Below are 22207 nucleotides of genomic sequence, written 5' to 3'. Positions count from 1 at the left end.
AACCTCAGACTCCTGGCCTCAAGCAATCCTGCTGCCTCAGCCTCCTGAGTAGCTGGGACTACAGGCATGAGCCACCATGCCCGGCTAATTTTTTCTATATATATATTAATTGGCCAATTAATTTCTTTCTATTTATAGTAGAGATGGGGGTCTCGCTCTTGCTCAGGCTGGTTTTGAACTCCTGACCTCAAGCAATCTGCCCGCCTCGGCCTCCCAGAGTGCTAGGATTACAGGCATGAGCCACTGCACCCGGCCTATTTTTCCATATTTTCAATAATGAGCATTTGTTCCTTTAAAATCAGAAAAAGTGAGTATAAGCTATTTCTTTCAATCCCTCGCCTCTCATCCTAGCGGTGCACTTCTGTGTCCTGCATGGCTGCCCTCACCTTGTCGTCAAGCTGCTTGTAGAGGCGGCGGATCTCCTCTTCGTATTTCTGCCGCTCCTCGGGTGCGATGCGCACCACAATGGACGAGTTGTCGTTGACAGGGGTCTCCTCACAGAGCTCAGCTCCCAAGCCTGCATCCTCCCCAGCCAAGCGCTCTGTCTCAGGCACGTTCTCTCCTGGCAAAGGGGCAAGAAAAAGTGAGGGATGAGAGAAGAGTAAGCTGTACCCACAAGTTCTTCCTGCTCTCCAATGCCAAGACCTCCAGGCCCTGATCTCTCTTGCCAAGTGGACCTTCCACCAAGTGGAGCAGTAGGTAGTCAGCCCCCTCTCTTCGGTTACTCTACTGCATCCTTCCAGAAGGGTGCAGTACCCTCTCGATTGCCCCCTCACGATTGCTCTACTGCACTCTTCCAGAAACACTGATCTCCTTCTTGGAGATTGGCCCGACCTAAAACATCACCAGGCAGGGCTGGCTCTCAAGCCTCCTCCTCCTCCCACTGCCTCTCACTCCCACAGGACCCCTCTCTAACCATTACGCCAACGGCTCAGCTCAGCCTCCAGCTTTGCAATCGTCTCCTTCTGGGCCTTCGTCTTCTCCTTCTCCTTCTCATATTTCTTCTTCCACTGCTCAGCCGTCAACTCCAGATTCACTGACGCAGTGTTCTTAATGGTCTTTGCCCTGGGCAAGGAGAAGAGATAAGACCTACATTAGACCTGGGTGACACTGAGCAGAGAGAACCATGGGGGCGAGAAGCTGGGTGACAAGGATCCCTCTGGAGATCCCGCCACTGACCGCTGCCCAAACATCAGGGTGGACTTGGTCTCTGCATCGTTGTAACTGGATGGTGAGCAGCAGATGAACATGGTCGTCCTGCAGTTTCCTCCCAGAGAGTCCTGGAGAATCCGGGTCATTTTGCTGTCACGATATGGAACGTAGCTTTTCTGGGGGAGGAGGGAGACCATGAATCAGAAAAATAAATTGGATGGAGAATTAGAAAGGATAGAGGTGCTGACTGGGGATGGAGTACCCCATGAATTGGGGCATGACTAGATGGGGCATTAGAAGAAGGTGGGAGAGGAGATGGGGCAGGACACAGTGGGGGGGGGGGTCACCCAGGGAACACTCACGGTGCCTTCAGCCAGTGCGGAGATCACGTTCCCCAGGGCTGACAGCGACTTGTTGATATTCTTTGCCTCGTCCAGCACGGCTCCCTCTGCTCCAGTCTTGCTGACCTACCAGGGCATTAAGGGATGGATGTGTCATGAGCAGCTCCAAAGGGACAGGACTGTCACTACCACTTTTCCACTTAGCAGGGTTCAGTCCAAGGAGAGGGGAGGGAACAAGGAAAAGGATGGAGTAACCAAACTCTCCTGCCAAAGGCCCCCTCGGCCCCACTCCCCGGCACGCACTACACAATTCCATTGATGTGAAACATCCAGGATCCACAAATCACAGAGACAGCAAGTGGATTAGTGGTTGACAGGGCCTGAGGCTAGAGTAGAATGGGGAGTGACTATGAATGGGCGATGAAAATGTTCTAGAATTAGTGGTGATGGGTGCACAACCTCGTGAATATACTAAAAACCACTGAATTGCACACTTTAAAATGGTGAACTTTATGGTATGTGAGTTATATCCCAATAAAAAAATTTAATTAAAAAGAAAAAATTAAATTAATTAAAAAGAAAAGGCCACCACCCCAAGGCTTCCAGCCACCCCATCCCCACAGGACCCCCAACCTTCTCGCTCCCTGCCAGGTCCACCAGATACAGCTTTCCACTGAGCTTCTGCTCAGTTTCCATATTCTCCTGCTTGATGTTGATGAGGAATATGCTGTGGCTCCGAGAGCTGTGTTCATTCATGTCTGCAGGAGCAAGGGAGAAACAGGACCTGCACTGCCCTGCAGGACTGAAGTCCTCGGCCCCTGGCCCCAGTGACCACCACCCCACCTGCCAAGAGAGAAGGTGCCCACCGGGACCAACACTGCCACCACAGCCTGCAGGCAGCAGGGGCACACAGACCAGGGCCCCTCTCCTCTGGAGGACACAGCCTTCCCTTGCTCACTTTCAAGTCTCTCTACCCCACAGGCACAGAAGAGAGGTGGACCCCCAGACTCAAGAGCCCCTCAAGGTCGGGCACAGTGGCTCACACCTATAATCCTAGCATTCTGGGAGGTTGAGACAGGAGGATTGCTTGAGCTCAGGAGTTCCAGGCCAGCCTGAGCAAAAGGGAGATCCTGTCTCTACTAAAAATAGAAAAATTAGCCAGGCATTGTGTGCACCTGTAGTCCCAGCTACTTGGGAGGCTGAGGCAGGAGGATCATTTGAACCTGGGAGTTGGAGGTTGCAGTGAGCTATGATGATGCCACTGCACTCTAGTCTGGGCAGCAGAGCAAGAGAGAAAAAAAAGAGTCCTTCAAGAGCCCCACTCACTGGTAACAGCCACATGACGATTTGATTTCCCCTCATCAATCACATCCAAAATCTCCTCTGGGCTGGACACAAAGCGTTCAGTACAACCCTGTAGGGGACAAATGAACGGTGACCCATAAACTTTGATCTGCAAATTGAATTGCCTGTACACTGACCAAATGACCTTTCAAGGCAGTGTCTTTTCTAATCTCCCAGACTCTTCCTGGCCTCTTGGCACATCTCATTCTTCCAGGATAGCCACCCCTCAATTTCCAGGCCACTGACCTGTCCTCCTCCTCACCCACACTCTCAACACACTGGCCCTCCCAGGTGCTCTGCCCCACTCTCACCTTGACAAATGGCACCCGGTTCTTGTCCTCGTGCACTGACAGATTTGTCTTGGTCACTGAATCAAGAGAATGCAGAGTGAGCAAGGCCTGCACTTCCACTCACCCCCTCTGCACCCTACAGTCCCACTCAGATGGTGGTTTCTTCTATGTGCTAAGGGAGGAAAGCTAAACTCCCTGCCTGAGCTGAAGGCTCAGTTCCTCCTTCTCCTCCTCCTCAGGGCTCCAGCTCCTCTTGGGCTGTTTATATGCAGGCCTGAGCCCCTAAGCTCATCTTCTGATCCTCTCCATTTTTGGGAATTCTTGGTGACTAGAGCCAAAGGATTCAGGTCCTGTGTGCCCTCTGCACCTCTTGCCAGGTAGAACCTAATCTAAGAACAATATGATCTTCCTTTTCCTCACCCTCCTTCCACACTGTTCTCACCCACTGGGGCAAAACACTCACCATCCAGAAGGTCACGAATTTTGTCCAGGTAAATCTCAAAGTAAGAAACCTGGTTAGGGAAAAAGGAGTGTAAAGTGAGGAAGGCCTGTCTTAAATATGGTACACAAAGCCCAAATTAACATGATCTGCTGGAACAGTGGCAGGAAAGAAAGAGCAGGAGAGAACATCTTGATGAAGAAGAAATGAGGTAAGGGGTGGAGGTCAAGCTGGGGAGCCCCAGGTTTTCAGTGGGTCCATCCTAGGTCTCCCCCCAGGCCCCTCTGGGAACACTCAGCTGCCACTCCCTGTCACCTTGATGTGGAACTCGAGGTTCTCATCCATCGAGTAGATGTGGTTGAAGATGTCTCGGGCAATGCGAGGAATGATTCCCATCAGCTGGGGGTCATGCAGCTTTCCCTGGGGAGAAAGGGTATTCCAGAGTGAAGCCAGGGTCAGGCAGAATGAGACAGCTCAGAGGTGCGCAGGTGGATACAAAGGCCAGTGTTGGTAAGAAAGCCATGGTAAGTCAGGAGGTGTTCATCATGTCTACCTCTCAATGGAGGGAGGAGATGACTGAGCAGCCCTTTGCACTTGTATTGCTGCTGCTTTTCCAGATCAAAACAAGAAAACTAGAGTAGTGGAAATCAGGGTAAGTTGCAGCAGGTTGAAGTGCTTCCAGTGAACTTCCCCTGTAACACTGCCCTTCAGTTCATCCCCTATACCCTTGTGCTTCTAGACCAGGCAATCCTTGATCCCAGATCTTCCCCCACTGAGATTCTTTGATCTGCCATTAACCCTCATGGCTCCTCACCCCCTACAGAGTCAGAACCCTCACCTCCATGGTATGTGTTTTCCCTGAGGATGTCTGTCCATAAGCAAAGATGGTACCATTGTAGCCAGCAAGGACATCTGAAAGAGATGGTGGGGAAGGAGCAGTGGTGGAGATAAGTAGAGTAGAGAATGGGGAGCCTGAGAAAATGCATTCTAAAAATACATCTATTACCTTTGACAATCTGCATGGCACATGCATGATAAACTTGCTCCTGAGTCGTGTTGGGGGGAAATACACGGTCAAAGACATATGGCTTCCCCTGGAATGAAAACAAAGGATGTCAGACATCAGCAGTCAGAGTGTGAGGGAAAAGAAATACCTCTGCCCGCTTCCATTAGCCTGAGAAAGGTACCCTTGTTCTTCAATTCCCCAAATACACAGAAAATTGGAGGGACAAGAGAAACTAGAGAGAGAGAAGCAAAGTTTAGTACTGACATGAGGAGTTGTGTCCGTGTGGCAGCAGACTGTCACACGGGGAGACTGTGTGAGAGAATCTTAGTCTTGGTGGGATGGATTAACACCCCACCACTCCCAAAACCCTCCCTGGGAAGTCAAACAAGAGATGACAATAGGGCCACAGCTGTGGAAAGTGAAAAACAATTCATTCTAGCACTCTGGGAGGCTGAGGCGGTTGGATCGCTTGAGGTCAGGAGTTCAAAACCAACCTGAGCAAGAGCAAGACCCCATCTCTACTAAAAAGAGAAAGAAATTAATTGGCCAACTAAAAATATATAGAAAAATGATCCGAGCATGGTGGTGCATGCCTGTAGTCCCAGCTACTTGGGAGGCTGAGGCAGAAGGATTGCTTGAGCTCGGGAGTTTGAGGTTGCTGTGAGCTAGGCTGATGGCACAGCACTGTATCCCAGGCAACAGAGTAAGACTCTGTCTCAAAAAAAAAAAAAAAAAAGAAAAGAAAAGAAAAGAAAAAAGAAAAGGAAAACAATTCATTAACATTAAAAAGTACCTCTCTGAAGGATATACTTCAGGGTAAAAAAAAATAGTAATACCTCAAAGTTTAAAAAAAAATCTTCCTTATTAGGTCCAAATGCCCTGATATGAAATGATCTTCAACCTGTACTACATGAAAGATGCAAAGTTAGCAACATACTATAGCAGGTTCCCTATTGTGTAAATGCAATACTATATATACACTGAATGCTACTGTGGAAACTCCAACACAAGCTTTCTCTTTGTGAAAGGAACATGTGAAATCAGAAATATGGATCTCCCTTCAAGAAGAGAAGCAGCTTACATTAAAGGGAAACTGTGAAGCAAATCATTCAGATCTACAAGGGCTTTGTTTAAGTCAGTTAATATGCCTTAAATCATGTTTGCAGTTGAGAATGCTAAAGAAACAAAATACTTACAACTCAAGGAGCTTAAGAAACAATATATTTGATAGCTACTGACATTAAAGATAAATCTCTGATAAGATTAAATGAGTCCATGTTTGTTTTCTATTATAAGTGACAAATTTCTCAGTTGTGTTTTCCTGCCATTCAGTATGAAGAGACCAGGACTTGTCAAGTTGTTTTACTATAGAGTCCTTTTTTTTTTTTTTTTTTTTAAGACAGAGTCTCACTCTGTCACTCAGGCTAGAGGTCAGTGGCAACATTGTAGCTCACAGCAACCTCAAACTCCTGGGCTCAAGCAAAAATCCTGCCTCAGCCTCTGGAATACCTGGGACCTACACTTGGCTAATTTTTTTATTTTTTATAGAGATGAGGTCTTGCCCTGTTGCTCAGGCTGATCTCGAACTCAGCCTCATGCAATCTCCTGTCTCGGCCTCTTAAAATGCTGATATTACAGGCATGAGCCACCGCATCCGGCCCAATAAATATTATTTTAAAGATATACATTTTTTTTTAGGAGAAGGAAAGAGAAGTTTATTACTTTGTTGGGTAAAGGAGGGAAATGTTGGACTATCTATTTTAAAGATATTTTTAAAAAATTAAATCTGGATTATGGAAAAATTCTACCTGAAATATTTATTTGGTCTCTCTGTAGTAAAAGACTCTGAAGCCCAACAAACAGACTCTGCAAAGGAAAAGAACTGGAAAAGTGCTCTCTGTAATGAAGGGAATACTGTATATTCACAGAATCTTTCTGGAAGACAACGCTATTAAATATTTGAATGTCCATAACGTTTCATATTCTGTACCAGAATTCCAGGGCTAGGATTCATTTTCTAAGACATTTGCTTAAGTGCGTAAAGATGTACGTAGAAGAATGTTCACTGCAGCAGTTTGCATGAAAGAAAAACTAGAAATAATCCAAACGTCTTCTATCCAACCAACCTAGAAAAGGTTCGTTATGCCTCTATTAAAATGGGCGAGGTTGGTTTATACATATATATGCTTTTTTTTGAGACAGGGTCTTGCTCTGTCACCCCGACTAGAGTGCACTGGTGTCATCATAGCTCACTGCAACCTCCAACTCATAAGCTCAAGCAATCTTCCTGCCTCAGCTTCCCAAGTAGCTGGGACTACAGGTGCATGCCAACATGCCTGGCTAATTTTTCTATTTTTAGTAGAGACAGAGTGTCGCTCCTGCTCAGGCTGATCTCAAACTCCTGAGCTCAAGCAATCCCCCCACCTCAGCTACCCAGAGTGCTAGAGTTACAGGTGTGAGCTACCACACCTGGCCTGGTTTATATATATCGACATGTTCAACATTGATTTTTTTTTTTTTTGAGACAGAGTCTCACTTTGTTGCCCAGGCTAGAGTGAGTGCTGTGGCATAAGCCTAGCTCACAGCAACCTCAATCTCCTAGGCTTAAGTGATCCTACTGCCTCAGCCTCCCGAGTAGCTGGGACTACAGGCATGCGCCACCATGCCTGGCTAATTTCTTGTATATATATTTTTAGTTGGTCAATTAGTTTCTTTCTATTTTTAGTAGAGACAGGGTCTCACTCAGACTGGTTTCGAACTCCTGACCTCGAGCAATCCGCCCGCCTCGGCCTCCCAGAGTGCTGGGATTATAGGCGTGAGCCACCGCACCCGGCCCAACATTGATTGTTAATTGAAGAAATAAAACAATGTGTATAATGTGATTACATTTTCAAAAAAGTGTATGGACAGAATAGCCTTAGAAAAGAGATATGGAACACTATACAATGAACCGTTCGTTAATGGTAACTGCCCAGTGGTTATCACTGGGGAGCAGAATGACAGGAACTTATACTTTCTACATTTTATCTGTGATGGTTTTATAATGATAACATGTTGCTTTTGTGTTAAAAGTACACAGTATTATAGATGATATTATAAAAGAATATGTAATGACACGACAAAGTGTGAACGAAATACTGTAAAGCAAAAAAAAGTGTTTTTTAAAGTAGTGTGCAAACATACCATTGTAAGGATGTAAGAAATTACATTTCTATAATTTTACACACACAAACACACACACATACACATATATGCATATACCTATAGGTCGAGCATATTTAATTTGAAAATCTGAAATCCAAAATGCTCTAAAATCTAAAACTTTTTGAGCACTACATGATACTTAAAGGTCATGCTCAAGGGAGCATTTCAGATTTTGGATTAAGAATGCTCAACTGGTAAGTATAATGCAAATATTCCAAAATCTGAAACACTTCTGGTCCCAAGCATTTTGGATAAGGGATACTCAACCTATATATTACGTGTAAATATATATATATATACCTTGCACAGAAAAACATGTTAATAGTGGTTATCTTCAGACAGTAGGATTTTAGGAGTTTTTGTTCTTTTTGGGTTTTTTGTTTTATATTTAAAACTTTTTGGCCAGGTACGGTGGCTCACGCCTGTAATCCTAGCACTCTGGGAGGCCGAGGCAGGAGGATCACTCAAGGTCAGGAGTTTAAAATCAGCCTGAGCAACAGTGAGACCCCATCTCTACTAAAAATAGAAAGAAATTAATTGACCAAATAAAAATATATAGAAAAACTTAGCCAGGCATGGTGGCGCATGCCTGTAGTCCCAGCTACTCGGGAGGCTGAGGCAGAAGGATTGCTTGAGCCAGGAGTTTGAGGTTGCTGTGAGCTAGGCTAATGCCACGGCACTCTAGCTTGGGCAACAGAGTGAGACTCTGTCTCAAAAAAATAAATAAATAAAAATAAAACTAGGCCGGGCGTGGTGGCTCACGGCTGTAATCCTAGCACTCTGGGAGGCCGAGGCGGGCGGATTGCTCGAGGTCAGGAGTTCAAAACCAGCCTGAGCAAGAGCAAGACCCTGTCTATACTATAAATGGAAAGAAATTAATTGGCCAACGAAAAATATATACAAAAAATTAGCCAGGCATGGTGGCACATGCCTGTAGTCCCAGCTACTCGGGAGGCTGAGGCAGGAGGATCGCTTAAGCCCAGGAGTTTGAGGTTGCTGTGAGCTAGGCTGACACCACAGCACTCACTCTAGCCTGGGCAACAAAGCGAGACTCTATCTCAAAAAAAAAAAAAAAAAAACATAAAAAAAAAAGCTTTTCTAAAATAAAAATATATAATTTTTAAATAAAAAAACTTAAGTTTTACAACAGAGATTAACAGTCTTACTATATAAAAAACTCTCATAAATCAGTAGCAAAAAGAGGTCGGGTGTGATGGCTCACACATGTAATCCTAGCATTTTGGGAGGCTGAGGCAGGAAGATTACTTGAGGCCAAGAGTTTGAGACCAATCTAAACAACATAATCAGAACCCATCTCTACAAAAAATATAAAAAATTAGCCAGGTGTGGTGGTGTGTGCCAGCTCCTTGCCAGGCTGAGGCCAGAGGATCACTTGAGCCCAGGAGTTTAAAGTTGCAGTGAGCTATGATCATGCCACTGCACTCTAACCTAGGTGACAGAGCAAGACCCTATCTCTAAGAAATAATAATAATTAGTAACAAAAAGACAAAAACTAAACAGAAAAAAATAGACAATAGCTAGGTAGTAACAATAAAAAAACAAATACAGGCCGGGCGCGGTGGCTCACGCCTGTAATCCTAGCTCTCTGGGAGGCCGAGGCGGGCGGATTGCTCAAGGTCAGGAGTTCAAAACCAGCCTGAGCAAGAGCGAGACCCCGTCTCTACTATAAATAGAAAGAAATTAATTGGCCAACTGATATGTATATAAAAAATTAGCCGGGCATGGTGGCGCATGCCTGTAGTCCCAGCTACTCGGGAGGCTGAGGCAGCAGGATCGCTTGAGCCCAGGAGTGTGAGGTTGCTGTGAGCTAGGCTGACGCCACGGCACTCACTCTAGCCTGGACAACAAAGCGAGACTCTGTCTCAAAAAAAAAAAAAAAAAAAAAAAAAAAAAAACAAATACAAATGTTCAATAAACAATAATGCTCAACATTTTCCAAGAAAAGAAACTGAAGCAGTAACATCTCTTTTCAGCTATCAAATTAGAAAACAAAATTTTAATTGTAATATCCAGTGTAGATGAGGGTTCAGGGAAAGGAGAACCCTCATTTTTTTCTGGTAGGAGAATACATTCATACAACTATCATATGGGCAACTCAGAAATGCATAATCAAAAGGCTTAAATTTTGACCCAGAAATTCTACTTCCACAAATTCATACTATGGAAATCACACACATGGCTGAAGATTTAGCTACATGCATGCCTATTATCACACTGCTTATAATAATGAGAAATTGAAAACAACTTGAAGGAGTAATATTTAGGGGACTGGTTAACCTAAGGAATTGATTAAATTATGGCATGTGCATATATTTTATTCTTTGCTGCTATTTAAAATGATACAAGAGGCCGGGCACAGTGGCTCACGCCTGTAATCCTAGCTCTCTGGGAGGCCGAGGCGGGCGGATTGCTCGAGGTCGGGAGTTCGAAACCAGCCTGAGCAAGAGCAAGACCCCGTCTCTACTATAAATAGAAAGAAACTAATTGGCCAACTAATATATATAGAAAAAATTAGCCGGGCATGGTGGCGCATGCCTGTAGTCCCAGCTACTTGGGAGGCTGAGACAGAAGGATTGCTTGAGCCCAGGAGTTTGAGGTTGCTGTGAGCTAGGCTGACGCCACGGCACTCACTCTAGCCTGGGCAACAAAGCGAGACTCTGTCTCAAAAAAAAAATAAATAAAATAAATAAAAAAAAAAAAAGTAAAATGATACAAGAGAACATCAATATATCTCAAAACCATGTTGAAAAAATTCAAACACAAAAGAATACATACTATATTATTCCTTTTATATGGAATTCAAGAATGGACAGAATGTACGTGTAGTGCTAGAAGTCAAAATTGCAGATACCTGCTATTGTGGTAACAATATATTAGTGGTATTGACTAGAAGGGGGCACGAAGGAGCTTTCGGGGCAACAGAAATGTTCTAGACTTTGATCTGGGTAGTAGTTTCATGGGTGTCTACCTACGTCATAAAATCTGTTAAGCTGTTTGCTTAAGATCTGTGCACTGTATGTAAATTATACCACTATCATAAAATGTAGCATCATAAAATGATGTTATAATGGCTCTTAAAGAAATCAATGCTCAACCTCACTGTTAATGAGCAAAATGCATATTAAAACTATGAAATTGAGGCCGGGCACAGTGGCTCAAGCCTGTAATCCTAGCACTCTGGGAGGCCGAGGCGGGCGGATTGCTCGAGGTCAGGAGTTCGAAACCAGCCTGAGCAAGAGCAAGACCCCGTCTCTACTATAAATAGAAAGAAATTAATTGGCCAACTAATATATATATATAAAATTAGCTGGGTGTGGTGGCACATGCCTGTAGTCCCAGCTACTCGGGAGGCTGAAGCAGAAGGATCGCTTGAGCCCAGGAGTTTGAGGTTGCTGTGAGCTAGGCTGACGCCACGGCACTCACTCTAGCCTGGGCAACAAAGCAAGACTCTGTCTCAAAAAAAAAAAAAAAACAAACAAAAAATAAAAAAAACTATGAAATCGGGGGATGAGTGACGTCGGACACCAGACGCCGGGCCACCACGGGACCGTGAGGGAGGCTGGGAATTCCGTTTCTAGTCGTCTCTGATTCCTCGGAGTAGATACCATGAGCTAAGCTCACCCTCCCGAGTAGAAAAAAATGCATGGACAAGAAGTTATCATTGAAATTAAATGGTGGCAGACATGTCCAAGGAATATTACGGGGATTTGATCCCTTTATGAATCTTGTGATAGATGAATGTGTGGAGATGGCAACTAGTGGGCAACAGAACAATATCGGAATGGTGGTAACACGAGGAAATAGTATCATGTTAGAAGCCTTGGAACAAGTATAAATAATGGCTGTTGAGCAGAGAAATCCACGTCCCCTCCCCAAAGGGCCTGTTTTACTATGATGTCAAAATCAGGTCATGTACATTTTCATATTAAACATTTTGTTAAATAAACTTTTGTAATAATAAAAAATAAAAAATATGAAACACCATGTTTACTTATCAAAGGGGCAAAAATAAAATAGTTAGACAATGCACTGCATTGGCGAAAATGTGAGTAAATAGACATTCGCACGTGCGACTGATGAAGGTATATATAAACTGGGGCCAGCTCTATGAAAGGAAACTGGCTCTTACATTTTTAAATGCATATACCTTATGATCTTCACTTATAAAAATTTATCTTACAGAGATACTGAACATACGCAAAAAATATAAATACAAGGTAATTCAACTGTTTGTAATAGCAAATGATTAGAATAACCCTAAATGTTCACCAATAGAGGTCCAGCTAAATAAATTATGGCATGTCCCTAAAACAAATTATATATTTGTTAAAAAGAATGACATAAATCTTTTTTCTTTTTTTTTTTTTTTTTTGAGACAAAGTTTCGCTTTATTGCCTAGGCTAGAGTGCCGGGGCATCAGCCTAGTTCACAGCAACCTCAAACTCCTGGGCTCAAGCAATCCTTCTGCCTCAGCCTCCTGAGTAGCTGGGACTACAGGCATGCGCCACCATGCCCGGCTTATTTTTTCTATATATTTTTATTTGGCCAATTGATTTCTTTCTATTTTTAGTAGAAATGGGGTCTCACTGTTGCTCAGGCTGGTTTTAAACTCCTGACCTTGAGTGATCCTCCCACCTCGGCCTCCCAGAGTGCTGGGATTACAGGCGTGCGCCACCTCACCCAGCAATAAATCTGTTTTTTTAATTTCAAAATATTATGAGGGTACAAATGTTTTGGTTACATGGATCACTTTTGTAATGCTTGAGTCAGGGCTATAAATGTAGCCATCACCCAGATAGTGTTCATTGTACCAGTAAGGTAGGTTTTCACTCATCCCTTCATCCTCTCTCCCCCTGAGATAACTTTTTATGTGCTTATATGAAATGATCTCTAAGACTTAGTATTAACAACAACAACAGCAACAAAGCAAGGTGTAGAACAGTATGTATAGTATGTTACCGTATGTTTAAAAAAAGTATGCATGTATATGTGCACTTGCTTATACATGTATAGTATGTTTTGGGAAGGATTCACAAGAAACTGGTAATAATGGCTGCCTTCTGAAAGGGAAACAGGGTGGCTGGGGAAATGGGGTAAGAAAGAGACTTCCTTTTCATTGTATACCTTTTTATATTGTTTGAATTTTTTCACATGTGCATGTAAGACTTATTCAAAACTTAAATTAAAAATTATAAAATAGGCCGGGCGCGGTGGCTCACGCCTGTAATCCTAGCTCTCTGGGAGGCAGAGGCGGGCGGATTGCTCGAGGTCAGGAGTTCGAAACCAGCCTGAGCAAGAGCAAGACCCCGTCTCTACTATAAATAGAAAGAAATTAATTGGCCAACTAATATATATACAAAAAATTAGCCGGGCATGGTGGCGAATGCCTGTAGTCCCAGCTACTTGGGAGGCTGAGGCAGGAGGATTGCTTGAGCCCAGGAGTTTGAGGTTGCTGTGAGCTAGGCTGACGCCACGGCACTCACTCTAGCCTGGGCAACAAAGCGAGACTCTGTCTCAAAAAAAAAAAAAAAATTATAAAATAATAGGTCAGGTGAGGTGGCTCACCCCTATAATCCCAGCACTTTGAGAGGCTGAGACAGGAGGATCACTTGAGGCCAGGAATTCAAGACAAGCATGGGAAATAGCAAGACCTTGTCTCTACAAAAAAATTTTAGGCTGAGTGCAGTGGCTCACGCCTGTAATCCTAGCACTCTGGGAGGCTGAGGTGGGAGGATTGCTTGAGCTCAGGAGTTCAAGACCAGCCTGAGCAAGAGGGAGACCCTGTCTCCATTATAAATAGAAAGAAATTAGCCAAACAACTAAAAATAGAAAAAATTAGCCAGGCATGGTGGCACGTGTCTGTAGTCCCAGCTACCAGGGAGGCTGAGGCAAGAGGATCGCTTGAGCCCAGGAGTTCGAGGTTGCTGTGAGCCAGGCTGACACCACGGCACTCTAGCCCAGGCAAGAGTGAGACTCTGTCTCAAAAAAAAAATTTTTTTAAATTAGCCAGGCATGGGAGGCTGAGGCAGAAGGATCGCTTGAACCCAGGAGTTTGAGGTTGCAGTGAGCTATGATGACACCACTGCACTCTGGCCTAGGCAACAGAGCAAGACCCTGTCTCAAAATAAATTAATTAATTAAATTAAATAATAAATAAAATTATGTAAAAAATATATAATCATAAAATAGTCATATTTTTAGTGAAAAAAGATTACAAAATATATCATCTATGATATGATTTATTAAAATTAATATATGTATACATATAGAAAAAAACCACTGGAAATAAATACATCAAATTATTAACAGTGCTTTTCTTGGGGTGGTAGGAATTTGGGTGATTTTGGTTTCTTCTGTGTGCTTTTCTTTGTCTTTAACTTTGTCAACATTAAAATGTATTAGTGTTGTAATTACATTCTTTTTAATGTTATTAAAGAAAAATATACCTAAATTCTTTTTTTTTAAACATGGTCTCACTCTGTCATCCAGGCTGGAGTGCACTGGCATCATCATAGCTCACTGTAGCCTCCAACTCCTGGGCTCAAGCGATCCTCCTGCCTCATCCTCCTGAGTATTTTGGACTGCAAGTGTGAGCCACTGTGCCTGGCCTACCTTAATTCTTGAATTATAAACTAATTCACTGTTTCTCCTACCCAGTGGCCAAGAAACAGAAACAAACAAAACACTTCTATCTCAGGCCAATGGCTCTCATCCCTTCTCCACCAATGGTCTCTATCCATGCTTCAAAAAGCCAGGAATCCAGCCAAAGGGTGTTAAATGTAACTCTCAAGCCAACCTTGCCACTCCCTTTCTCCCTCCTGGGAACATGAGCACCAACATCCCCTCCCCCCCAACACACACATACACTCAGTCACTCTAAACATTCCCAGCTACAGGATTCCAAAAGGCTCCGTGCATGCATTAAAATGGAGGGCGCTCTCCAAATGCTGAAGCCAATTATTGTTTCATGAATCCCTTTCCACAGTCTAGGCTGGGAAGGAGGAAAAAAGCAGACAGGGAAGAAGGGTGGGGTTCTCAGACCTGTGAGGATAAAAGATATCCAAGAGCTAAAAATGGGTGCATTTAATAAGCTCGTGAGCAGGGAAAGCCATGGGACACAGGCTATGATTTCAGGGGTTCTTGGAAGGCCTGCTACCTACTCTCCTACTCTTGCCTGTGCCCTTAAATTTCAAGTCTAGCTCTTTATCTTAAGATTTTTACTCCTCTTAAAATGTAAATTTCCTTTTATTTTCTATTGATTATACTCAGGATGAATTAGTTTTGTCTGATCTTTTCATAAGAATAACTAGACCAGTGGTTTTCTACTTTTTCTGCCTCTAGACATGGGAAACACACCATTATTTACAGCTTTTTTTTTTTTTTTTTGAGACAGAGTCTTGCCTGGACTAGAGTGCTGTGGCATCAGGCTAGCTCACAGCAACCTCAAACTCCTGGGCTCAAGCGATCCTACTGCCTCAGCCTCCCAAGTAGCTGGGACTACAGGCACGTGCCACCATGCCTGGATAATTTTTCTACATATTTTTAGTTTTCCAGCTAATTTCTTTCTATTTTTAGTAGAGATGGGGTCTCACTTTTGCTCAGGCTGATCCTGAACTCCCGACCTTGAACGATCCTCCCAACTCAGCCTCCCAGAGTGCTAGGATTACAGGCGTGAGCCACTATGCCCAGCCTATTTACAGCTCTCTTAATACACAATTACTTTGAATCAGACTGTAGTATGTTGTGGGAGGTTCCTAAGCAGAATCTAGGGGTGTATACAGCAAAAGCCATTTCTGATGGCCCTCTCCCCTATCTCTGCCCAGGCCACTGTGCAGGTTGTGGATCACTGCCTACATCCAGAGGTTCTCGAAGGCAAGGATTCCCTCTAAGTCCCCAACACCAAACACAGTCTCTGGGCTACAAGATGCTCTTCATAAATATTTGTTGAATAAACATAGATATTGACAAAGAAGACACCAAAAGATACTGGGGACCTGAAGGTTTGGATGAAACAGTAAAAAGGGAAAGTGTTACCCATTTCCCCAACTTTGTCAAAAGCTAGCTTGTGGGGAGATAGAATATAAAATAATGATAACATTTAATTCTTATCGAGAGTTTACCTTTTGCTTGTCTCTGTCACAAAGCAGTTTATCTGCATGATCTCATTTAAAGCTCACAGTAATCCTAGGAGGTAGGTACTATTATTACTCCCGTTTTATAGATGAGGCAACTAAGGCACAGATAGGTTGGGTAGCTTGCCCACAGTCACACAGCTAAGAAATGGGTAGAGCACAGTTTCAAACCCAAGCAATCTGACTCCTGACCCACACTGCCAAAGAGATCAAAGAACTAAAATGTCAACACTGCATCAGAGCCTCCCAACCTCCTGTGGGCATTTCTCCAAGTGTTTCCGGACAGAATGAATGCCTTTCTCGTTCCCTTTTTCCAATCTCAGTCCCATTTTCAGAAGTATGCAACTCTCCCACCCACCCTTTTGGGAGGGCCTCCCTCCCTTACTCCACCTACAGGTAAAAGAAGACCTTATAGTCGGCTGGGCGTGGTGGCTCACGCCTGTAATCCTAGCACTCTGGGAGGCTGAGGCGGGAGGATTTCTCAAGGTCAGGAGTTCAAAACCAGCCTGAGCAAGAGCGAGACCCCTCTCTACTATAAATAGAAAGAAATTAATTGGCTAACTAATATATATAGAAAAAATTAGGCCGGGCGCGGTGGCTCACGCCTGTAATCCTAGCACTTTGGGAGGCCGAGGCGGGCGGATTGCTCGAGGTCAGGAGTTCGAAACCAGCCTGAGCAAGACCCTGTCTCTACCAAAAATAGAAATAAATTAATTGACCAACTAAAAATATATATACAAAAAAAAAAAAAATTAGCCGGGCATGGTGGTACATGCCTGTAGTCCCAGCTACTCAGGAGCCTGAGGCAGGGGGATCGCTTGAGCCCAGGAGTTTGAGGTTGCTGTGAGCTAGGCTGACGCCATGGCACTCATTCTAGCCTGGGCAACAGAGTGAGACTCTGTCTCAAAAAAAAAAAAAAAAAGAAGACCTTATAATTAAACAGAAATACTCACAGAGTCCCTCCCTCTTAGGAACGCTCCCAAGGTCTGATCTCTCTCCCACCCCCAGCAGTCTAAGCACTCTCACAGCCTTCTCTGGAGGGCCTCTCTTCAGAGTCCCACAGTCCTGGGTTCTTTGTTCTCCTCTAACCCCACTCCAAACCTCCTTGCCGTCTCCTTGTTCATTACGGACCCCAGCATTTTTCTGTAGTTTTCCATCATGCGTGCTGACTAGAGCGAATGTGCGTGAGGGGGTAAGGACAGGGGTCCAAAGATGACCAACCTGTTCAACCCTCAGTAAAGCACTTGGTAGAAGCTGAACTTCAAGTGCCATGCTGATTTCCATGGTGACACCCCTGGGGATTGTTACCATGGTAATTCTGGAGAGACACTGGCCACAGGGAACATTACCTCCCCTCACTATTATCCTTTATGAGACTCCCCCAAAGCTAAAGGGAGCCCTGCTCCCCTTTTCATATATCAAAGGAATCCCAGACCCTCCCCAAACAATACTGACTCTGTTTCAACAACCCTGCAGGTACCAACCTAGCTTTTCCAAATGAGGTACTTGATGGTCCTGCTTTCCTGCTTCCTTAAGAACCCACCTAACCTCTGGAATACCTGAGGGAGGTAGCATGTGGACACTTCAATGAAGGGGGGGAGGGAGAGAGAGAGAGAGAGAGAGAGAGAGAATGTTTCTTGTTATCCCTCCCACATCTGGTACAGATACAGCAGCCCAGACAGCAGGCATTGGGACATTGGGACACTGCTAAGAAAGAGCAAGGCAGAGAAAAACAGAAAGACACTTAAATGGGTCCAATGAAAAAGTCACACTGGTTTCTGAGTGTGCAAAGAGCAAAACAAGACACCTACCACACCTAGACAGTAGCCCAGACATCCTTCTACTATGACTCAGGCTATTAAGTTTGGCCAAGCCCCATCCCCCAGGTTCCTGAGAGAAGTCAGAGGAGTAGGGGAGAAATAAGGCACACAGAGCTGTCTTGCCAGCTTATTCTCCTATCCTCCACCAAGCAGAACAAAGCCCATGAACATAAGGGACTCTGGAGCCCAGAGCCAGCTGCAGTGCTGCAGAGGCTAAAGGGAGAGCCATTGCAGGAAGGAGTAGGGGCTGGGTTTGGAGAGATGATCTCTCCCACCTGCACTCTTCCCTCATCTTCCCAGACATCCTGAAGCATCTCCTCCATTAATTCCTCAGCCAATTCCCCATATACCAGTCCCCAAAGGAAGCTGGAGGAAAAAAGAGAAAAGGGGGCAGGCAATGTCCTTCCTTTACTGAGACCCTTCATGTCTTTTGTACCCCTCGTTCCCCTGAATGAAGAATGAATAGTAAGTTGGAAAATGACTGCTCCAAGGATGTTGCCTGAGACAAAATGGCCCCCTGTAAGCATTTATCTTCAAGTGAAAGATTGACAAGGAGGGCGAGAGTGAGGGAAGACACAGAGTGAGACGAAGGTACAGCCCTACAAATATTAGACAAAACAGACAAGGAAATACCAGCTGTGGGGCTGAGATAGAATCTGAACTGGCGGGGAGCCCTGGGTTTCTCTTCATCTTTTCTCCCTCCCCACCCCCATGGTGTCCTCCTGTTTAGCTGGGCTAACTGGACAGATCCACACCACAACCCTTCCCTTCTACATCACCTTCTGCCCCATCCCACCACATCAGGATGGCCCAGAGAGCCTAAAAGAATTGGACTTACTGGAAAAACCTTCCACGGCAAGGAAGTTGAGCCTATGGATTTCCTCCCCATAATCACCTCCCTCCTGTCTTAGCCTTTATGTCTCAGGAAGATCTTAAGCCCCAACTGTCATAGTTAATGCTTGCTGTACAGGCTACTCAGAGAGGGGTCCTCCAGGGTTGACGCAGGCTTTTTGTTTTAGCCTGCCCAGACTGACCAGATGACAAGGCCTGAGAGGTCCCTGAGGTCAAGGAAACAGAGGCTTTCTCCGTGTGTGTGTGTTGCAAACACACACACACACACACACACACACACACACACACAGCACAAGCATCTATTTGAGTTCACAGTGTGGGTGAGGGTACAGGGTGGTGACAGACTGGGACCCTTGGGACAGGTAAGAGGTCTCTCCCTAAGGCATATTTACTCGAAGTCCCATTCTCACTGACTCAGGAGGCCCAGACTTCCTTTCTTTCCTTTGATCCTTTAACAAGCATGTTTCCTGCTGCTTTGTGCCAAGAACTGGGGATAAAGATACATAAGCAGAGTCCCTGACCTTGAGGACTGCCCTCATATATGCCCCTCCCTTCTGTGGCTACAGTTTCCTGGCCCAGGGCCCCTCAAGTCCTACAGGACTCCAGCCCAGACCCTCTCACCTCACACACAGCCTTAAAGCCCCTACCAACCTAGGAAAGGTAGAATGGGCAAGAAATTTCCTCTGGGCCCACACAGATAAGGGTCTAGAAAAGAAATCTGGGGAGACAATGTGATATAAGGAAAAAGACTGGAGCTTTGGAATCACAGATTTGGGTTCAGATACATAAATTAACAGTATGACCTTGAGAAAGTTATTTAACTTCTTTGGGCCTCAATTTCCTCATCTGTAAAATGGAAATATTGATACTACTACAGAATGTTTTTCTGAGGATTAAATAATACACATAGAGTAACAAGCACACTGGAAATATAGTTCTCCTACGTGGGGATGGCTGTGATGATGAGGTAGAGGTGGCTTGCCACTTCCTACTGGATCATCAAGAGAAAGGATGATTAATCAAATACTTATTAGGATCTCAGGGTTTGGATATTTTTCTTTTGGAGGGCAGTTGAGGAGTCTGAAATCCTCTTCCTACCGTACTGGGACTGAAACGCAGACATGTCTTTAGGATCCCAGAGGCTCCCCCCAAAACTGGGTGTGGCATCAATGTATTTCTTTCCCAGAAAACCCTTCATTAGACCTCCTCCTCCCCTGTGCTCCCCTCCTCAACGTCAGGGCTATAACTACTTCAGGGGATAATGGAGGGCTTGGTCCTAGAACCCACTCCCATTCATACCTCCGCAGAGACCCTGGACTGCCCACCTCCCACCAAGGCCACCTAATTAGTCTTCCTCCTCCCCTCCTGAAAGGGGGGGTGGTGGTAGAGATCTGAGCCAATAACAAAGGGAAGATGCGCTTTCTCTGGGGGAAAGGGAAAACATCAGAAAAACACAGAACTGGCTCTAAGGGGTGGGGACGCTGCCGAGAGCCCCAAGGGGAGTTGGGTCTCCTGACGGTGGGGAAGTAGCCCCCTCTCACTCCGTAGAGACTTGGTCACAGGCCTGGCCAGGCCACACCCAGATACCCTGATGCAGGAGAGAGGAGGGGCTGCAGCGAAGAGGATGGAGGATTAGCGGCGGGGAGGGGGCGAAGAGTGACAGGCAGAGACTTCGGCTCGGCTCCGCAGGAGAAAGAGTCAGCCTCCCACCCCTTCCCCAAATTTTCTCTCGGGCGGCACTCACCCCAATAACGACGCTGTCGTCGCCTTGGAAAATGGGGATGAACTTGTCCCCCCGCAGAATCTCAGCCTGGTTCAGGGGTCGAAATCGGCAGAGCACCTTGATGCTGCATTCGTTGTTGGTCTCCGCCATGGTAGTCGCCGGCGCGGGGCTGGGGCACTTCTTGGGCTGCAGGAGTGGTGTGTGCTCCCGAGAAAGGGGGCGCTCAGCTGAGGCCGAGGCGGAGGACAGGTGCTCGGTCTCTGGGGCCGAGAAAGCAGTTGAGGGGGCTCGGGCGAAGGCTGGGAAGCAAGGCCGGGCGCGCTTCTCCCTCCTGCGGCAGCGAGATGCAGGCGACCTGGGCGTCCGGTCCTCTCTGGACGCTCTGCCTCTCCGCCCCTTGCGCTGCAGCGCCGCGCTGCGGGCCTGGGCGGGGCCGCAATGGAGCAGCGGGGCGGGGCTCCCTTCGTTGGGGGCGATCGCAAGACTTCGACCACCAAATGACGGGACGTTGCGGCTCCTCTCGCCTCCTTCCCTCGCCTCTAACACTCGGACTTAACCTTGCCCTCACCCCTTCCCTTCCCAGCTCACTCACTGCATCCCATCCTCACAATCTCCGACCTGTTCGTCCCTCCCTCAACTCCATCCTAAGGAAGGGATGAGGGGACTGACGCAGGCCTGTCGCTTGTGTAGGGAAAAGGGTCAACTGTCTTCTCTCCAAGTTGGGAGCACACTTCTTCTCCCTCCCCTACACGCACAGAAGTAGGGCTCCCAACCCACTCAGCCTTCAAGGGAGACAGCTGCCTGTACCCCCCTGTGGAGGTGGCTGTCAGGGAGGAGTGTCATGGGAAGCTCTGGCTACTCCCTTTCCCTTCTGCATCCAAAGGTGCACTCCACTGTCTCCCCAACATACACACCACGTCCCCAGTTGGAGGGAGGACAAACTCCCATTCTGGATTATGGGAATTCAAAAGCAGATAAAATTCTTATTTTTACCTCCTAGGTTGGGGCTGGGATGATGGTGGACAGGAATAACTTTCGTGAGAGAAAGGGAGTTGGAAATCAGTGAAAGAAGAGTGATGGTGGAAATAGGTAAGGCCAGAGGGGCTTTGAAAGGACCTCTAGGGTAAAACTTGCATTTTGGTTTCAGATAGGTTTAGGCACCTATTTAAGTGTTTCCTGTCCCAGTAACTGTTGGACAGAGTCGCAGTATCCCAGCCCCTTTCTCAGGACTTTGTCTTCTGCTTCTCTCCCTTCCTTGGCAAAAAAAGAAAAAGAAAGAAAATGAGAAAAAAGAAAAAGCCAAGCCCAGAGATTCCTTGTCCTTCCTCCCCTTGGATCAGACTCCTGCTGCAGAACCTGGGCAGAACCACCGAGAAGCTAGCTCAATTGATTTTTCTCCACGTCACAGGCCCCTGCTGGCTAACAGAGAGTTGGACTGCAGGAGTTGAGGCTCTAGGCCAAGGGGAAGGGCAGGGTGATGGGAGAAGGGAGGAGGGGATGGAGGTTCTGGTCAGCAACTGTCTGGTGAGTGTTTAAGGTCACTTAGACACTATGGGCCAAGGATAAGAGGCCCATGGCCCGGCCAGACAAAACCTAACCACTCAGAATTCAGCTAAGGTGGGTTTCACCATGTTGAGCCCGCACCTATAACCCACCTTAAATACTAAGGGAATGGAAGGAAAAGGGTCCAACATAAGGAACTGGTTGGGAAGGCAGTAGGACTATGGAAAAACAGAAGCTTGGGGAGGAGCCAGAAGAGAGAATGACAATGAGTTCCAAACTCAGGAACTCTTCAGTCACTTGGTTTGGCACTATTTCTAAGTGTTGCAGCATCCTGCAAGCTCAGGAAACATCTCAGAAAGATCCCAACGCTGGGGGCCTCA

At 45.8% G+C, this 22207-nt stretch overlaps 1 protein-coding gene and 1 pseudogene across 1 annotated transcript in view; one reads left to right on the top strand and one right to left on the bottom strand.

Moving 5' to 3' along the window:
- KIF5A (kinesin family member 5A) overlaps positions 1–20736 on the bottom strand; it is a 35492-nt gene extending 14756 nt beyond the window's left edge. Inside the window, exons 1-12 of the mRNA XM_020287506.2 lie at positions 20346–20736; positions 4573–4660; positions 4405–4478; positions 3882–3986; positions 3591–3639; positions 3149–3204; positions 2820–2907; positions 2127–2251; positions 1515–1619; positions 1180–1328; positions 917–1065; positions 387–562 (exon numbers count right to left, since the gene is read on the bottom strand). Of these exons, the coding sequence (XP_020143095.2) occupies positions 387–562; positions 917–1065; positions 1180–1328; positions 1515–1619; positions 2127–2251; positions 2820–2907; positions 3149–3204; positions 3591–3639; positions 3882–3986; positions 4405–4478; positions 4573–4660; positions 20346–20474 (1293 nt within the window). The 5' untranslated portion in view covers positions 20475–20736. The remainder of the gene's footprint in view (positions 1–386; positions 563–916; positions 1066–1179; positions 1329–1514; positions 1620–2126; positions 2252–2819; positions 2908–3148; positions 3205–3590; positions 3640–3881; positions 3987–4404; positions 4479–4572; positions 4661–20345) is intronic.
- On the top strand, positions 11397–11722 carry LOC142873286 (small nuclear ribonucleoprotein G pseudogene; annotated as a pseudogene).
- Positions 20737–22207: the final 1471 nt, after the last annotated feature.

This window comes from Microcebus murinus, chromosome 10 (genome assembly GCF_040939455.1).
Source record: "Microcebus murinus isolate Inina chromosome 10, M.murinus_Inina_mat1.0, whole genome shotgun sequence".
NCBI lineage: Eukaryota > Metazoa > Chordata > Mammalia > Primates > Cheirogaleidae > Microcebus > Microcebus murinus.
Note: the sequence above shows the minus strand (reverse complement) of the source record. Positions and strands in the feature narration are given on the sequence as shown.